This window comes from Pristiophorus japonicus, chromosome 8, assembly GCF_044704955.1.
Source record: "Pristiophorus japonicus isolate sPriJap1 chromosome 8, sPriJap1.hap1, whole genome shotgun sequence".
In the NCBI taxonomy this organism is placed as follows: domain Eukaryota; kingdom Metazoa; phylum Chordata; class Chondrichthyes; family Pristiophoridae; genus Pristiophorus; species Pristiophorus japonicus.
In genome coordinates, this window is record NC_091984.1 from 210,634,584 (window position 1) to 210,652,441 (window position 17,858).

Consider the following 17,858-nt stretch of genomic DNA (forward strand, 5'->3'; position numbering starts at 1 on the left):
TTCACAGCGATGGGATCTGTGAAACATGAAGTCTAACATTTGCAGATGATATTTAAGATACAACATCATAGTCAATTAAAGCTGCCTTTATGAAGCATTTTTAAATATTTTTAGAGAAAACTACAAAATCAAAAACAGAAGTTCCTTAGTAACTCTGACAGAACAATGAATGTGCTTTCAGGGAAGTAAGCATTTCTGGATTTGTAAGTTCTCCAACTAGTACTTTTTTCAACATGAGCCAGTTTATCTACATTTCCATCTTAACAGAACTGGATCCCTTCCAATTCTGCTACTTGTAGATGAGAGTTCTACTTTGACATTTTTAGGTTGGACCCCACAGTCATTTAAATTCAATCTTTTAGATGACGGAGACCAAACTTCAGGCATAAGTGTAGAAAATGTGCTTTTAATTTAACAAAAAATGTGTATAAATACCAATGCTTTAAAAATGACACTAATGTACATAGCCATTTCCGTCTGTTGCCGATTTGCTATAGGATTGATTTATGCTTGTTGGTCATTGGCAAGTAAGCTTGCTACTACAAACATGCACTGTCTCCCAACTGGAATGAGTGTCAAAAACATGATATGACTGAAGTTATTACAGTTGGGGACCTGATGTTGTAGGGTTACAAAACAATGCATCATGTATTAACCTGGTGTACCTGGTTAGTTATAGTTGATTTTGGCCGTCCACGATTTTTTTCAGCGCGGCGCACACTGCCCAAGGGCCCCACAAAAAAAAAAGGATGTTGTCTATTTGTACGAACTGAAATGCAGCCATTTCTCTGATTGGCTCTCCAGACCTATTTGCTGATGGGTCCCCTTGGAGGATAAGCCACACCCTGAAGTTCCTCCTGGAATGTGTAACTGGAACTGCCCAGCCCAAGTACTGAGTGACATTCAACTTTGTAATTCGATCCATTACCCCAGCTTAAGTGCATCCCTCTGTTAGCTGAAGACCCTTAACCCCCCACCCATTCTATAGATGGGGCATTGTGTGGAATTGTGTTTATTGGATATGAAGTGAATAGTGACAGTGTCGTGACATCTGAATTTCGTCCACCCCAACGATGTCCCTCGTAACATGCACCAGGGGGTAAGAAGAACGTGATCCATCTCAGAGTTGCCTCCCTGCCCCCCCGCACCTGTGTCTCTTTCTCTTCCCCCCCCAAACGCTCTCTTTCTCTCTTCCCCCCCCCCCACAAGCTCTCTCTCTCCCTCACTGCATCCCCCAGTTTCTCTCCCCCTCCCGCAAGCTTGCTCTCTCTCTTCCCCCACACCCAAGCTCGCGCTCTCTCTCTCTTTCCCCCCCCCCCCAAGCTCTCTCTCTCTGCAGCTCCCCCACCCCGAGTCTCTCTCCCCCGACCCCAAGCTCGCACTCTTCCCCACCCCCACAAGCTCTCTCTCTCCACCCTGCAAGCTCGCTCTCTCTCTTCCCCCCTCCCCCCCACAAGCTCTCTCTCTCTCACCGCACCCCCCAGTCTCTCCCCCTCCCAAGTTCGCTCTCTCTTTCCCCCACCCCCAAGCTCGTGCTCTCTCTCTCTTCCCCCCCCAAGCTCTCTCTCTCTGCAGCCCCCCCCCCCCAGTCTCTCTTCCCCAACCCCCACAAGCTCTCGCTCTCTCCGCCCCGCAAGCTCGCTCTCTCTCCCTCTCAAGCTCTCTTCCCTCCGCACCACCCCCCAAGCTTGTGTTCTCTCTCTCTCCCGCCCCTAAGCTCTCTCTCACCCCCCCCCACCCCCAAGCTTGCTCTCTCCCTTTCCCCCACCTCCCCCAAAGCTTGCCGGCCTGCTCTCCCCGTCAGGCCCGCTCTCCCCGCCCGGCCCGCTCTCCCCACCCAGCCCGCTCTCCCCGTCAGGCCTGCTCTCCCTGAACTGGTCTAGGCCCGCTGCATGATCAGAGGCTCGGGGCTGCTGATGCATTGGAGGCAGTGGAGGCAACGTGTGGGGCCGGTTTTGGGTCGGTGGGAGGGAGGGTGGGGAAAGAGAGGGGAGGAAAGGAGGACGCATGCGCATAAGAGGGTTAGTGGGAATTGCACTGGGGGATGGGACGGAGTCGGAGATATTTGTCCTCACTCTTGCTTCGGTGCATGAAGGGAGACTTAGTACAAATAGTTACTCCGAAAAAAAAACGTATGTTAGGAATCAGCGCGGTGCACAAGAGGACAGGAGCGAGGCAATAAGAATACACAATAAAATACCTTTTTTTTTCCACACGGAACTCTTTTTGGAGCAAGGGAAGAAGATTTCTGGGCCGAAAGGACTGCTCCCCACCGGCTGGACCCGCTGCAATCCCGCTCTACCTGCGAGTTGAAGTTCAGGAGCGGGAGGGCCTTTCGGCCCGGGAATGCAGTGGGTCCAGCCGGGGGTGATTGGGCGGGGGGGGAGAGGGCTGGAGTGGTGGCAGCAAGTCCAGCGAGGGGAAGAGGCCCTTTGTGGCCCTTTCGGCAGTGGTGAGGTAGCAATTCTTTCAGGGGAGCGGGCTTCAGCTTGCTTCAGCGTCTCTGGTTGCCCTGGCAATTTCAGCTTTTCGCGCATGCCCGGAGAGTTTTTAGCACAGACTTGAAGTTCCGCTCCGCCCCCCAGACTAACTTCGGGGAGCGCTGCGTCAAATTCAAATATTTCTTTGGCGAAAGTCCCAATTTTTTTTTTCCTGGCGCAAACGTACACGAAAATATCGTATGTTAACATGCACGGGTGCCAAAAATCCAGCAAATGGAAAATAAGGGCCTTTGTTCCTAGTTTGATTCCTGAGTTGACAAATCTCCGCTGGGATAGCTATATGCATGCAGTAACTGCCTTGCCCGTGCTAGAAACGGATAAAATTAGCCATGATTCTGCTCCTTTTCTGGTAAACCCTGCTGAAAAATTGAGTTCCTGATGAGTTAAGCACTGGACCACGTTCAGCTCTGGTTCTTCCCTACAGCCAGTGTTTTGCCAGCATTCATTATCCAGGCTCGTAGATGATGGGTGATTTGGAGAGTTGCAGGCACCTATTGAGCCATATCAAACCACGAGTCACCAGCTTTAGCATCGGATAAATCAGAGGGATTCTTGGGGGAGCGGGGGGTGGGGGGGTAAGAAAGTTACTAATTTTATCGAGAACAAATTGACCAAGAAAGAATATTGTGCATATAAATTCATCCTTTCAACCATTAACCGTCACTTCTCCCCCCCCAACCTCCCCCAGTGGATACTTCTCAAACGATATTTATACTTTACGATGAATTTTGGATTCCACCCCTTCAAAGATGCTGAAAGTCCACTCTGGGAGTATTTAACAATCGTCCAGAATTCCTCAAATTTCAATTACATGTTTATTTCTTTTGTTAAACCTACAGGATGTGAGCCAAGGCATTAAGAGTGCAAGTATTTTGGTGACAGAGTGCCTGTTAAAAATAAATGATTAAATCTGTGCACAGTGCATTAGTTTTGTTTCCTTTGGCATGGTGTTGCCAATTCCTGTCACAGGGAGATTGCTGTAGGATTTAATTACATGCTACATTTATTTCATTCGTTGATGCTGTTTTCAAGTTTCTCAGTTATTCTCACTCCAGAAATCCTTGTATGTAGACAAACCTACTGCTTCTTCAAACATAGATTTATCACCGATCTTTAAGTTGTCAATGCAACCGCCAGGATATGCACTTTTAAGCCAGTGCTGATATTTTAAGAGAATTTCATGATTTCTTCTTCAACCATACATTCACTTAAAATAAAGAAACACTTGCATTTATATAGCGCCTTTCACAACCACCGGACGTCTCACAGCTCTTTACAGCCAATGAAATACTTTTGGAGTGTAGTCACTGTTGTAATGTGGGAAACGCAGCAGCCAATTTGTGCACAGCAACTCTCACAAATAGCAATGTGATAATGATCAGATAAGTTGATTGAGGGATAAATATTGGCCAGGACACCGGGGATAACTCTCCTGCTCTTCTTCGAAATAGTTCCATGGGATCTTTTAACTGAGAGAGCAGACGGGTCCTTGGTTTAATGTCTCATCTGAAAGACGGCACCTCCACAGTGCAACACTCCCTCAGCACTGCACTGGAGCATCAGACTAGATTTGTTTGCTTCAAGTCCCTGGAGTGGGATATGAACCCACAACCTTCTGGCTCAGAGGCAAGTGTGGTACCCACTGAGCCACAGCTGACATTAGAAGGCATTGGATGAATGGTCAGGTAATTGGGGCTCTGTGCATGGACTTGCTAATGGGTCGCTTTTCTTTTGAAATATTCGTTAAATTACTGACACCACCTTTGTAAGTGACTTCAGTGAAAAATGTTTTTGGTCCTAATTTTGATTTGTTGGTATGGTGTCTGCTTGAAGCTGCTGGCAAATTACTAAACATAGCAAATTCAGGCAAATTAATGTAGAATTTTCTGTATTTTATAGTAGTTTGGGAAATCAGTTTAATGTTGGCTATGTTGTTTGAAAATAAACCTAGAAGTGTACATGTACTTGCAAATCCATCTGCTGCCATGTTTTATTAAGCACTTTTTAAAATAAGATTGCTTACACACCCAAGTGCCTCTGTGAATAAATAACAAGTTCGCAGATCCATTTATAAAAAAACTGGACAAAGAACCAATACAATGTAAAATGTTTCAAAGAAAGTGGGTAAAACCTATTAATATAGGTTATTAATCATACTGGAATATGAAAAATATATGGTAATAATCTATATTAATAGATTTTACATCATTAATGTATCTTTTTCATTATCTGCTGTTCTTTTCCTATCCTTTCTCTGAGCAGTAACTCCTCTTTTTGAATGAACAATAACATGAAAAGTTGTCTGAATACCATTTTCTTTCTTCCTTCCTCTCTTGAAGTTTTGATTCATGTTGGCAAAAGGTTGCAATGCACGTGTTGCCCTCACATACCATGCTGAAAAGGACATTCTTCATAAGAGAGCCTAAACAGTGAATGTCTGCAGAGTCGGTGACTGTGCAGCTACCAACATTTAAGCCTGCTTCAGTCCTCACTCAGTACCCACTCTCTTTATTTCCCCCATACATGGATTCATGCACTTTCAATAGGAATAGCTAGAAAATGAGTAAGAGTGTAACCCTGGCTTTCTATTTTTGCCGAGGAACAAGACTGCACATTTCCTTACGATAAGTACACTATCTCAAGCTTTGCAAGGCAATTTACAAGTGATCTTATTTTCTGAACTGACCTGAGATGGCTGCATTTGTACTGTTTAACACGTGTCTCTTAAACTCTGCTTGTGAATAAACTATTTAACAGTTTAGCCTTTTTTTAGAAAATGCCTGCATAACTAATATTATCAGTGTTCTAAAACAATGAAAGTGCTGTTCCAGTAGCGAAGTTGCAATAAAGGTTGGATATCATATCCTAAGGCACGCTGTTACCCCATACACTAAACGCATACGGTTAAGTTTCTGGCCATAGGGAGAACAGGCTCACTGATGGAAGCTTGGAAACGTGGAGCAAATGTGAATTGTGGTACATAATGTAAACAAACAATTACATTATTGATGGAATTTGATAACTTTTGCAGCCTCTGTTATAGATGCCGTACTCTGAGCCTTATTGGGCTGGATCCAATGATCGAGCATTACTGTAATCCAACCCTCCCTGATAATGCTTAATCAGACTTCTTTCTAATGAACTGCAGAGAAGTCAAATCTTTGTTGTACTTGTGCTACATATTGTTTTCATTGTTAAGAGTTACTTTTGACCCAGGGAATTATGTTATTAGTACAAATATGTTTCTCTAGGACAGATGGTACATTTCAGATGTACCCAATAAAAGCAACACAAGACTCCCTTCCTTTGCTTAATTATTGCTGCTGTTTATTTTAAATCAAACATTTGCTATTGAGGAATAGTCATTGACCCCCAAAGAGCTATGTAGAGCAAGCGTTTCAGATTATGTTGACAGTAGGGACTAGATCCGAAAGCTTTGGGACAGATATTGTGACACCTCCAACAGCTGTAATAACACAAAATAAAAACAGTTTCACAATAGTCTCAGATCCCTCAATAGCTGCTTTACTGTCAAAGAAAAGACTATCTACTGGTCTCTGCTGTTTTGGTGTGAGAGACTTTGAGTGGTTTCCATTGCTTATTTAATATAGAGTTGCAGATGTAAGTAGCTTCAAATGAATCATTTGTCCTGCTAAACTGGAAAACGATACCTATATAAATATTTTGTTTTAGCAGGTGTAGCATGTGAAATTATGTCAGTGAAGGGAAATTAATGTTAATTTATTTTCTGTGGGTTTTTTCTTTTAGAAATTGGTGCCACTTTGACCCTTTAATATAGTGTTAAAAACTTCCTGCTGCTATAAGAATCTTTGATGCATGTGACATATAAGTAACAGTAGAGTGGATTCAATTGGATAATAACTCTCTAATGTTGGAGAAATTGTTTCCCTACTTTAAAGTTGTGCTGCCTTTTTCACTAACATCAGCGAATAGAGAGGTCATACCTTATTGTGCTTATCCTGAAAGAAGAGTACTGTGTGTATACACGTAAATGAAGAACATGGTGCCCTGCCATTAAAATGATCCATCTTGCCTGATGATCTTTCTCATCAAATCTGGAGAATGCTGGATCTCTGAACACTTCGGAAATCTTCTTTCAGGAGGTTGCATGCCCACGGGAAGAATGGAGTCTGCACCTCTGTTTGTATGTAGCATCTGAAGCACTTGTTCGTGACATGAGAAACAAAAAAACATTTGAATGCCTGAAGATTAATTCTGTCCAAAAGCGTATACTGGCCCTGAATTGCTCTGTGGATTCTCCCAGTTTCCTGTGGTAACTTCAGCGGGGGATTGGCAGAATCCCCAGAGAAAATGGCTGGCTGTTGGCATCATTTCTCTGGGAGCTGCACTGATCTCACTCTGAAGTTACAGTAGGAAATTGGGAGAACGGCAGAAATTCAGGGCCACTGTGTTTAGAACTCACATTCCTCTCGATGTGCTTCAAATTTATCCTTCATATTTTAGACCTTTTGCCCATTATTTCCCAAGAGAGAAAGCATTTGCATTTATATGGGTCCCAGGACATCCCGAAGCACTTTACAAAAACAAATTACTGTTATGTAAGCAAACGTGGCAACTCATTTCTGTGCAGTGCAGTCCAACAGACAACAAATGAATGAATGAGCAGGTAATCTGTTTTGGTTGTGCTTGTTTTGTACAAGAGATTTAAGTTCCTGCAGGCATAGGAAGCTGTTAATATCTTCCTGAGAAGATGCGACTAACTGCAATTAAATATTTTTCTGAGTAGGAGGTTGTAGTGTATGCACCTGTGAGTATGCTCCCAGGTTTGTAGAGCTGTTGAAAAAAAAAGGCACTTGTAAACTGTTTGTAGTGTCCCCCCTTTAATAAGGGGGCACTTGATTTAACGTTTATTTTTGTTTTGCAACAAAAGAGTTGTAGAGCTGTTGCATTGTGAGTGGATTAGCCAGTCACATGATGTTAACAAGACTCAATAAAACCCCAGTCAGTTGGGTCAAGGTCATCGACAATGAGGTATGCAGTTGTCAGCCTAGTGGATGAACGGGTAATGTGTAGTGTGATTGTTAAACCTTTGTTAATAAACCAATTAGTTCTTAATAGCAATGTGTTGCTATGAATTCTTAAGTAAAGAATCCATGAAGCAAATACATTACAGGGGTTTTGGAGTTGTACATGGTGGGGGGGGTGGGGGAGGGGGGGGCTGGCAAGAGGAGCGATTGAAAGTACTGTGTTTGGAACTTATTATCTGTTAATCGCTATTACAGGTCTTGCAGCTGCTTACGGTGGTGTGCATTCACCAGTACAATATTGAGAAACGTTAGTTGCTCTCCAAATTGTTGGTGCTTCTAATATGTGTGGAGCTTGCAACTTAATTTGTCATTGTGTTGTCAGGTGTCAGAAGTTAAAACGAAATATTGAGCTAGTCCTTTATATTTATCAACCTAACGCAATTTGTTACATTGATTTGTCAGGTCCACCAGGGCTTCTGGGTCCGACTGGTGCAGCAGGCGTTTCTGGTGCAAGAGGTTTACCAGGTCCCCCAGGACCACCAGGACCCGCCGGGCCATCACGTGCTGACATTCCTTATCCGAGATCAACGGACCTTGGATACACGTCGACTAACAATGGCAAGTACATCTTATCATTCTTCACCAGTTGTCTCACATTTTAGCCTTGCATGCAATCTGAATATCTCGGCTTATAAAGAATCCATGTTTCATTTCATTTGATTTATTAAAGATATGGTTAAACATTTTCTGGTGATTTATGGAGAACCTAAAACAGTACAAAGTGAGTTTTTGCGATTTATGTATTCTGTATTTAGTTTAGAGCCTGTTTAGCCACCTGCTGTGGTTGCCAACTGTATGCCCACTCATCCATAGCATCTCCATGATTGCAAATTATTCGTCTCCTCCCTCTGTTTGTATTAAAGGTTCTACATGATGTAAATTTGATAGTTTCAACTCAGGTCCCAGTGGGCATTAATCCCCAATACAAAACCGCACAAAGTTTAGCAATGGTTTGCACAAAAAATGGCAAACATTCAAAAAGTCTGTAACGGTGATTGAGTAGAAAGTGGAAAAATGTCTATTGGTGCAGTAACAGAAGACTTCTGAGGAAGAGATTGTTGGACAAAGTAGAGGACATTTTAATCTGCATGTGGCTGCATTCTAGCTGACCTGGGAGTTCTTGATGGTGATACTGAGTGACAAAAGTAATTAGCATCCTTCACCTTGATGATTACAAAAATTCACCAAATATATATAAAAAAAGAAAGACTTTATATAGCGCCTTTCATGACCACCGACGTCTCAAAGCGCTTTACAGCGAATGAAGTACTTTTTGAAGTGTAGTCACTGTTGTAATGTAGGAAGTGTTGTAATAAAGTAAATTCATATACTCCGTATTTGAAATTTAAATTCAAATTGGCTGAAGAATAGATATGTAAATACCCATTACATACCATGGGCTGAATTTTCCCAAAGCATTTTTTTGGCGTACTTGAAGAGTTACGCCCGATTTTTTTGTGGCCCGTGTATGCCAAAAAAAAATGTGTTGTAAGTTTCCCCTTAGGATCCCTTCATTTTGGCATGGCCTAACCCAAGGGGGGTGGAGCCTTGATCTGCGCCAAAAAGATCGGGCTCCCATGGTAACCTGTGAGTTCTCCTGCCTGACGGAGAGTTCTGTCAGTTCTCCTGCATGCGTTCTGTGACTTCTCCTGCCTGCCGACGCGATCTCTTAACTCACCGGCAGGCAGGTGAACGCATGTCAGTTCTCCTGCCCACCCCTAGCCCTGGCCAAGTGACCTCCCAGTCTTCTCCCCCACCCCTAGCCCAGACCGCGTGGTCTCCTCCCTCCCGTTCAAAGGCTTCCGCCCCACCTCTTCTCCCTCCCCCCACCTCTCCCTTCCTCCCCAGTCTCTCTCTCCCCCTCTCTCTTACCTTTCCTGCTGCAGCTGTCCGGGCATCTGCTGCACTTACCTGCGCTGATTTCCTTACCTGCACCAATTTCTTTAACTCTCCACAAGAGTTTCTTCAAGTGGCCACATATGCTGGCCTAAGTAGAAATGGAGTTAACTATTAGCTGGCCAAAGTTGCCTAAATGGCCAGAACTGGCGTAGGTGGCTGATAACGCCCCCTTTTGATAAAAAAAACTAACCTAAAAACGCTGGTGCAAATTGATTGGGGAAACTGGGGATTTTTAAGTTACATCAGAAAAAGCAGCCTACTCCAAAAAAAAGAGTACTCCTGGCCAAAATTGAGCCCCTAGGAACTAAAAGACATACATGCAGTAAAGATCACTAGTGAAGTAAATATAGTCTAACTGCCATTAGCTACAATGGCCAAGATATTAACCCTCCCCCCCCCACCCCACAATGACAAGAGGGTTCGATGGGGTTAAACCATCAAATGCGTGAAACGCGACTCTAATCCACATGTGGATTTTCTTCAGCAGCACCTCCCAAACCCACGACCTCTACTACCAAGAAGGACAAGGGCAGCAGGCCAGGCGCATGGGAACTACATCACCTCCAAGTTCCCTTTCAAGTCACACACTTTTCTGGCTTGTAAATATATCGCCATTCCATCATAGTCGCTGGGTCAAAATCCTTGAACTTCCTCCCCAACAGCACTGTGGGAGTACCTTCACCACACGGACTGCAGTGGTTCAAGAAGGCGGCTCACCCCCACCTTCTCGATGGGCAATAAATGCCAGGCTTTGACAGCAACGCCCACATCCCAAGAATGAGTTTTTTTTAAAAGCCGCCATTGATGTTTTTATGGCGGCGGGTTTGGTGGCGTCCGGCGGGTCTCTTCATTAACATATTTAAATCATGGTTCGAAACAGCAACTGTCCACAGGTCCCCGGCTGGGCTGTCCTGCCGCTGGGTTTCCCTCCCAGCCACTGACCAACCCGTCAATTTGGCCAGCTGCCAGGCAGGAAAAGGTTCTCCGGCCATTTTAGGATCCCCGCACCCTCCCCATCGCCCCATAAATATCGGCAGCCAGCATAATTCTTGATATTTTTCAGATCATCGCTTGGCATCAGGGAACATATACAATATAACCTGAACAATTCTCTGCTAACCTAAAGAAGACACTGCCTCCGCCTCAACCAAGGATCTGCATCACACCATCTGGTTTACTTTTGAACTTAGCAACAAATAACTTTTTGCTTTTTATTAATTGTACAGTTTTCTACTCCTGTACACTATTTATTTAATTCACATAGCGTATATTTAAGGTGGAGATAGACAGATTTTTAAAGGGAGTCGAGGGTTATGGGGAGCGAGGCAGGGAAGTGGAGTTGAGGCCAAGATCATATCAGCCATGATCTTATTGAATGGCGGAGTAAGCTCAAGGGGCCAAATGGCCTGCTTCTGCTCCTATTTCTTATGTTCTTATATCCAAAGTTAAAATTTTCTGAACTAATCCCAATCGCTTAATTCACAACCAGTTCAGATTTAAGTTTCATACTCGCCTTATTTTACTAATGTATCTAAAATCTGATTCCCTTGATGACTGACTTTATAAATGCACCACTCAGTTTAATACTGGGCCGTCGTATGGGCCAAAAAGATATCTGATCCTGTTTCTGGCCCAAGCTGAGTTAACTAGTCTTAGCAAAGCTGATGTAACCTCAGTTTTGTATCCAGCTCTTTTTCCTTTTTGTTGCTAATTATTTTGTGATATGATCTTGATGTTTCTGGATTGAGATAACTACACAATACAGTGAGGGGTAGGCTTCTCTTTTCTGTACATTCTGAATATTGTAACTTCTGTTCTCATCACACTAACCAAATTATTCCACTAATTGAAATAAGATTTTTTGACCAATTCCGCCCCCCCCCCCCCCCTTCATTTCTTAAAAGATTCGAAATCAGTAATCTATTTACATAAAAGTTTTGGGTGTATCTGTTGCACTTCAAAATGGAAAAGCTTTTAAAGAGAAAGACAAGCACTTGTTTTCCTCTGACACAAGCCAGAGACAAGCACCTGATAATCTGCAACCTTCCTTCACTGAGCAGCAATTAAATTCTGGCCACAAAACCTATTAAGAACAGTTTTGCAAGAGAAAATATAGCAGCTAACCATCGCAATCATGTTCTGGAGCTCAGATGACCGATGAGCAATGCCACAGAGGGGTTAGCTTGTAATTTTAAAACCACTTAAGTTGACTTATAATAATTGATCACACCACCATTAATCTGACTTCCTCTCCCTCGTCATCCTTCTCCTCACCTTCATCATCCTCATAATCAACAAAGAAAAAGTTCCGTCCTTCCTTCTCTCCTTCTCCTCCCTCTCCCCCTTCCCCTTCCTCCTCCCCTACCTCCTCCCATTCCTCCTCCTCCTCCTCCTCCCCTTCCTCTTTATCATCCTCTCTCCACTGTTGATGTTTGTGTAAGGATGGACTATTGATAATAGAAATAATTTCTCTTGCTGCACTTGCTAGTTTCTGTTACAATCATATGGTGAAATTATTTGAGTTCAGCTCAAATTCCTTGGTGCTCCCTAGATGGGTAAAACAAAACTTCACGTGTGTAATTTTAAAGCAATGGAGACACTCTGTATCTGACAGGTTAGAAAACTGTTCTGATGTGTTTTTGCTGGAGCGCCATATGGTTTCTCTTTTCTTTTCTTTTCCCTTAATGCGGGAATGTATGCGTGTGATTTTCCTTAGTGTGCAAAGGACAGTTAATGTTGAGTGATGCTTGGATCATAATTAATGATTATGGCCAAGTGGTAAAGTTCGTATATGTTTTGGATAATAGTCAAAGGGTTGCACTCCTCCATCAGCCGACAAGCAAGAAGTGCTACTTTGGTGTTGTGTATGTATCGACATTCTGAAACTCTCAAAACTTGCCTCTGTCAACAACTCCGCCCCCCTTACAAATGCTATCCCACCTGGCTATAGTTTTCACCACCCCAAAACATTGTGTCAGCAGCACAACCCTTATTGTCAAGTCTCATCTTGACCTCTCCTGTTACTTCTCTTGACACCTTTTCCTTGAAGCATCTCACCCTCTTCCTTCTCTTACAGTCTCTTTTTTACAATTTTGTAGAATTCTAGTTTTCACCATCCAGCTATCCTCCCTCCTCTCTTCTGTCAACCTTTGAACCAAGCAATTCTTTATCCTTGGTAATTTCAGCCTAAACCTTAGCTCGCTACCTCCCCTCTCATTTGGCTAGAATCCCGTTGTGATGTGAACCACATAGTCATGACCTTTGCACTTGCCCTCACAAACTTTTCAACGGTGGACCAAGAATCTAAGACAAGGCCAGATACAAGTCTTTAAGCTGCTTTGTTTCATAGCTAGTGGACATAGAGTAACAGTGATGATCAAATTCAATCAGTACAATTTATCTTCACATAATTCAAAATAATGAATAGTCTGCACTTCCCCACATCTTGTTTGATTTAACCAAAATGTATTCTAACTACCCTCCTATATTCTAAGCTTCTGAGCCTGGTTAAAAACTTGACCTTGCAGCTTTCTGTCTCTGTTTTAATCTCTGCGTTCACAACCTGAGAGGATTACAAAGTATTTACAGCACAGAAACTGGCCATTCAGCCCAACAGGTCTATACCATGCTCCACACGAGCCTCCTACCCTTTTTCATCTAACTCCATCAAACTATCTTTCTATTCCTTTCCCCCCCATGTGCTTATCGAGCTTCCCCTTAAATGCATCTATGATATTCACCTCAACTACTCCCTGTAGTAGCGAGTTCCACATTCTAACCACTCTCTTGGTAAAGATGTTTCTCCTGAATTCGCTATTGGATTTATTAGTGACTATCTTATATTTATGGCCCCTACTTCTGGTCTATGTCACAACACGTGCTGAATATCCAGAACAAGAGACCTCCCAACGCAAGAGTGTGAGGAGTTTATCGATTACTGAAACAGGCTAATTAATTGCTTATTGTTTAATCTTTGAGGAAACAACTTCAGTGCCTATTCCATTCACATTTTAACTGTCTTTTTTAAGTGTTTTAAAAAAAAAACTTGCATCAGAAAGCTGTGTTTTAATGGTCCTGAAATCTCAGCTACTTGTTCCCGCGGGCGTTCGACTCAATTCGAGAGAAAAGCTGCGCACTTACCACTTGCTGCTGCGCCCACCAGAGATCCCAGTCCTGAGGCCGCCTCCTCTCCCTGTGCATTGGAGCGCTTGCACATCTGAACAGACGTAGAGCTGGAGCTGGAGTCACGTGGCTCTGAGCAGCCAATCCAGGTAATGTATTTCTCATTCATAATAATGGGAACTCCGTAAGTAGGCGTTCTCATTATTATGATTGAGAAACACCACCCCCCACCCCCCCAACACAATTTAAAAAAATAGAAAAAACATCACATATTTAACATTAATTTAAATTAAAGTTAATAAATGTCTTAGAAACAAAAAATATTTTTCCGGGTTTTTAAAAAAGCTTTTTAATTATGGTTTAAAATAAACTTACTTTAGTGGGTGGGGTTTCTAACATTAAAATATGTTTTTAAATTTTTATTTTTATATGTTTTTGTATGTTTTAAAACTCTTACGGTGGTAAAAGTAGGATTTGCGCCTGCTTTTGCCGGACGCAAGAGTTTTAAGGACACTCGCAGGACAAGAGATGGGCAAATATCGCAATCTTGCCCGCGCGAATGTCCTTCTCCCAGAGATGCGTTGGATCTGTCAAGCCAGAACTTGACAGATCGGAAAACTGGTTTTTGCGATGCCTTCCCGGGTCTGTACACACTCTGTACGGACCCAGGGAGGCCAGGATTTCAGGGCCAAGATATATTTCGCAAATTCTTTGGAAAAATGGTCAAAAAGCTCAAAACACAGGCATTCCTCAAAGAGAATGGAAGGAAGTAGTCCATGCATGTGAATTGTTAGTTGAAAGATTGACTCTAAGAGATGATGCCCACATTTGTCAGTCGGAGCCTAACATCTACAGCCCATGCAGTAGGCCCCTGACTGATCATCATCCGCAGTCAGGCACACACAGCTCTTGGAACTGGCTTTAGGATGACATTCTCAGAATGACATTCTCTGGCTTTAGGTTGACACCTCACCCCTACAAAAAAAAATGCCTGGTGCATATGTGCATTCAATTGCTACTATGTTTTGGAAACGTTGCAATGTAGTTAAATACCTTTAAGGCAATTAACCAGAGTAATTCTATAATCTAAAAATATATGTAGTTGATGCTGTAACTGAGTAAGTTCATGTTATTGCCAGTGCAGTTGAAATCAAAATATGTTGGGGGGAAAAACACGAGTCAGCAGGGTGCATTTGTCTTGAACACTAAGTGAACTTAGTAATGACCACACCATATTGCTAACAACCACAAGAACACCAGTTATTTTCTAAGGGTGCCTTTACAGTGCGGCTACTGATCTGAGACGGATAGCTGTAGTTTTCCGGTTGAAGCTTTAACTTGTCCATTTGAAAGAAAAAGAGATCAGCATATGACTGGATGCATGCATGCGTAGAGCTGTGTGTAAAAAAATTAGAAATCCAAGCGGCCGAAATTGCTCCCTCCTTTACCGCCTCTAAGATGCAGTATTGGAGAGGATAGGCCTCACTGACCGGGGGTAGACGGCTGGGCCGACCCATCCAAAATTGCCCTCAGGCCGAGAGCGGCGGGAACAGGTTTCCGTGCTGCCCATGCTGCCGCCCCATCGGGCACGCACTGACCGACGGCGACCCCTTTCCGCCCTGCGCAGGAAATTGCCCCGCAAGAAATTGCCCTGTGGGAAATGTCCCCGCGGGAGCGGCGCCGCTGCCAGTCAGTGCCACTGACAGCATCCCCCCCCGGTCGGGAAGCTGTGTGTGGCTGGGCAGCGCGTCCGCCCTTAAAGGGGAGGGCGAACTGCTGCAGTCGCCGTGTTATTTACATTGTCAGCCGACCTACGAGGTCGGCCCGACAATGGTGGCCACGGGTTCGGCCGGGCCACCAACATGCAGCCTGGCACCACCGCCTCTTGGGAACCGGGCCACTGGGCCGGCTGAAACCCTCCCTGGTGGCCCAGTGGGCCGAACTAAACTAATTGCAGAGCTCTCAGCGGCCCTTTCCTTTAACTGAAGGGAAGGGATGTTGTGACACGTCAACGGGACGCGGCATGTCCGAGGCGCTGATGACTCGGAGCGACGGCCGTCCCACTCCAAGGGCACTTCCGCCCCTCAACACCACCCCGACCGAAATAAAAGCCAAAGAGCTGAATATTAGTCCAATCTCCGCCCCATGGATTGAGGCGGAAAAAACACCACTGACTCAGTGAGTGCGCTTACTTTTTGGCCGGGGGAGGGGGGAAATTTCGGCCCTTAACATTTTGATGGTGGGAAGGAAGAATCCTTGATCTCTAAACATTTAAATAAAGGCTAGGGAGGGTTACCAATTACTCAGGGGGTCCGATGGACTCCTTCCCCCTAGCTCTTGCAAACCACATTTAACACAGCATTGAATTTATACTCCATTCCAGGAAGTCTCGCTCTGCTTTCACTCCAGAATCTGGTTCGGCCCCGACTCCAGCTTAACATCGCCAGTTTAGCATCAAGATGAAGCGGATGTTGCTTTGCACTGTAAATGCATTCTAAGCTTGTACTGTAAATGCAATCTCAAGTTGTAATTATGATGTGGTGCTAATAACACTTGCTGCACAGGCTTGGAGGTGCGGGTTCACACCCGAGAGCTGACTACATCTGCAGAGTGTGATGAATTTTGTCAGTTTTTATTGTTAGATCATTTCAGTAGCACGTACCTCAGCACTTGGTACTACCTGATGGTGCAAGTGAACCTGGTAACAAATACAGAAGATGACTCACTGCACAGTTGGTTTTGTTTTTATAAATCTCATTTAAACCCAAGATGAAACCTTGCTGCTTTGCTTAAGACAGAAGCAGTTGTCATTCCTCTGATTTTGTACGTTACCAAACCATTGGCTGGAGCTCATAGTAATGGTCCTGGGACAAGTTGGAACTGGTACCTCCAGCCTGGTCTTGATGCCTCTTGAATTTCACTAACACCGCATTGGGTAATTTATCTCACATGCAGGAAAACAGCCACAGCACTCCAAGCTCTCCGTTATCTATTTTTCATACAGGTACACTTGCTAATAGGTTTAGTATTTCTGTGGGGAGCGGATTTTGGCTTTGAGCGTTTCCTCCACGAAAGCTTTGAAGTTTTGTGCACCTGCGTGTTTAAGGTGAAAGGTGATCACATCAAAGAATAGACAAGCGAGCTCGCAGCTGCACTCAGTGAGAAATGAACCTTTACTTGTTTAACTACTTAAAAACTACTAAATGAGGAATAGCTGTTAATTTAAATGTGCATACCTGCTGCAACCCAAAGTAATAGTCCTGACCCATCCCCCCCTTAACTTTTACTTGTTACTTGTTTTGGTTTCCCTTTTCGGGAGTGATTTTGTATATGTGCACCGCCTTTGTTCTTTGCCCTTCCATTATTATTTAAACGTTTCGATAGATGTAAAGGCAGTGTTTCAAGATTTAAATCAAAATCGATCAACTTAAACTGAAGAATGGAAGAACTTTTATTTATATAGCACCCACATCCTCAGGACATCCCTCGGCACTTCCCAGCCACTGAATAACGTTTTCAGACGTGTAATCCCTGTTGTGATGAAGGAAAAGGTGGCCGCCAATTTGTACCACAAACAGCAAGGAGATAAATGACCGAATAATCTTTTTTGGCGGTGTTGGTTGAGGGAGAAATGTTGGCCAGGACACCGGGGATAACTCTCCTGTTCTTCAAAAGTGCCATTGTATCTTCTTTGTCCACCTGAGAAGGTCGACAGGGCCTCAGTTTGTTTGTCTATAACAATTTACGTTTATGTAGCGCCTTTAATATAGTAAAACATCCCCAGGTGCTTCACAGGAGCGTAATCAGAGAAAAAATTGGCACAGACCCAAAGAAGGAGACATTAGAACATATGACCAAAAGCTTGTTTAAAGAGATTGATTTTAAGGAGGGTCTTAAAGGAAGAGAGAGAGATGGTAAGGTGGAGAGCTATAGGGAGGGAATTCCAGATCTTGGGGCCGAGGCAGCTGAATGGCAGCCTAGATGATGTACTTAAGTCTCTGGTGTGGGACTTCAATCCACAACCTTCTGACTTCGAGTTGAGAGTACACCTGTTGAATTAAGAATTAAATAGAAGGGAGAACAATCATGATCTGTGGCTGGAAGAGACACTTCAAACTCAAGCAAAATAACAAGCAGTTTTTCAGGGCTTTATTATATCCTATACTGTTGATTGATCTGTTAAACAGTGGTATTATTGAAGGTGTGAAGGAGTTAACATCTAGTAAACCCATTGTTGTGCTAGGTTGAGGGACATGATGCGTTGACA

General features: G+C 43.7%; 1 protein-coding gene across 1 annotated transcript in view; it reads left to right on the plus strand.

Moving 5' to 3' along the window:
* The window catches only part of emid1 (EMI domain containing 1), a 398,814-nt gene that overhangs the window by 326,892 nt on the left and 54,064 nt on the right, over window positions 1–17,858 (plus strand). The window contains exon 8 of the mRNA XM_070887893.1: window positions 7,973–8,128. Coding sequence (XP_070743994.1) covers window positions 7,973–8,128 — 156 coding nt within the window. The remainder of the gene's footprint in view (window positions 1–7,972; window positions 8,129–17,858) is intronic.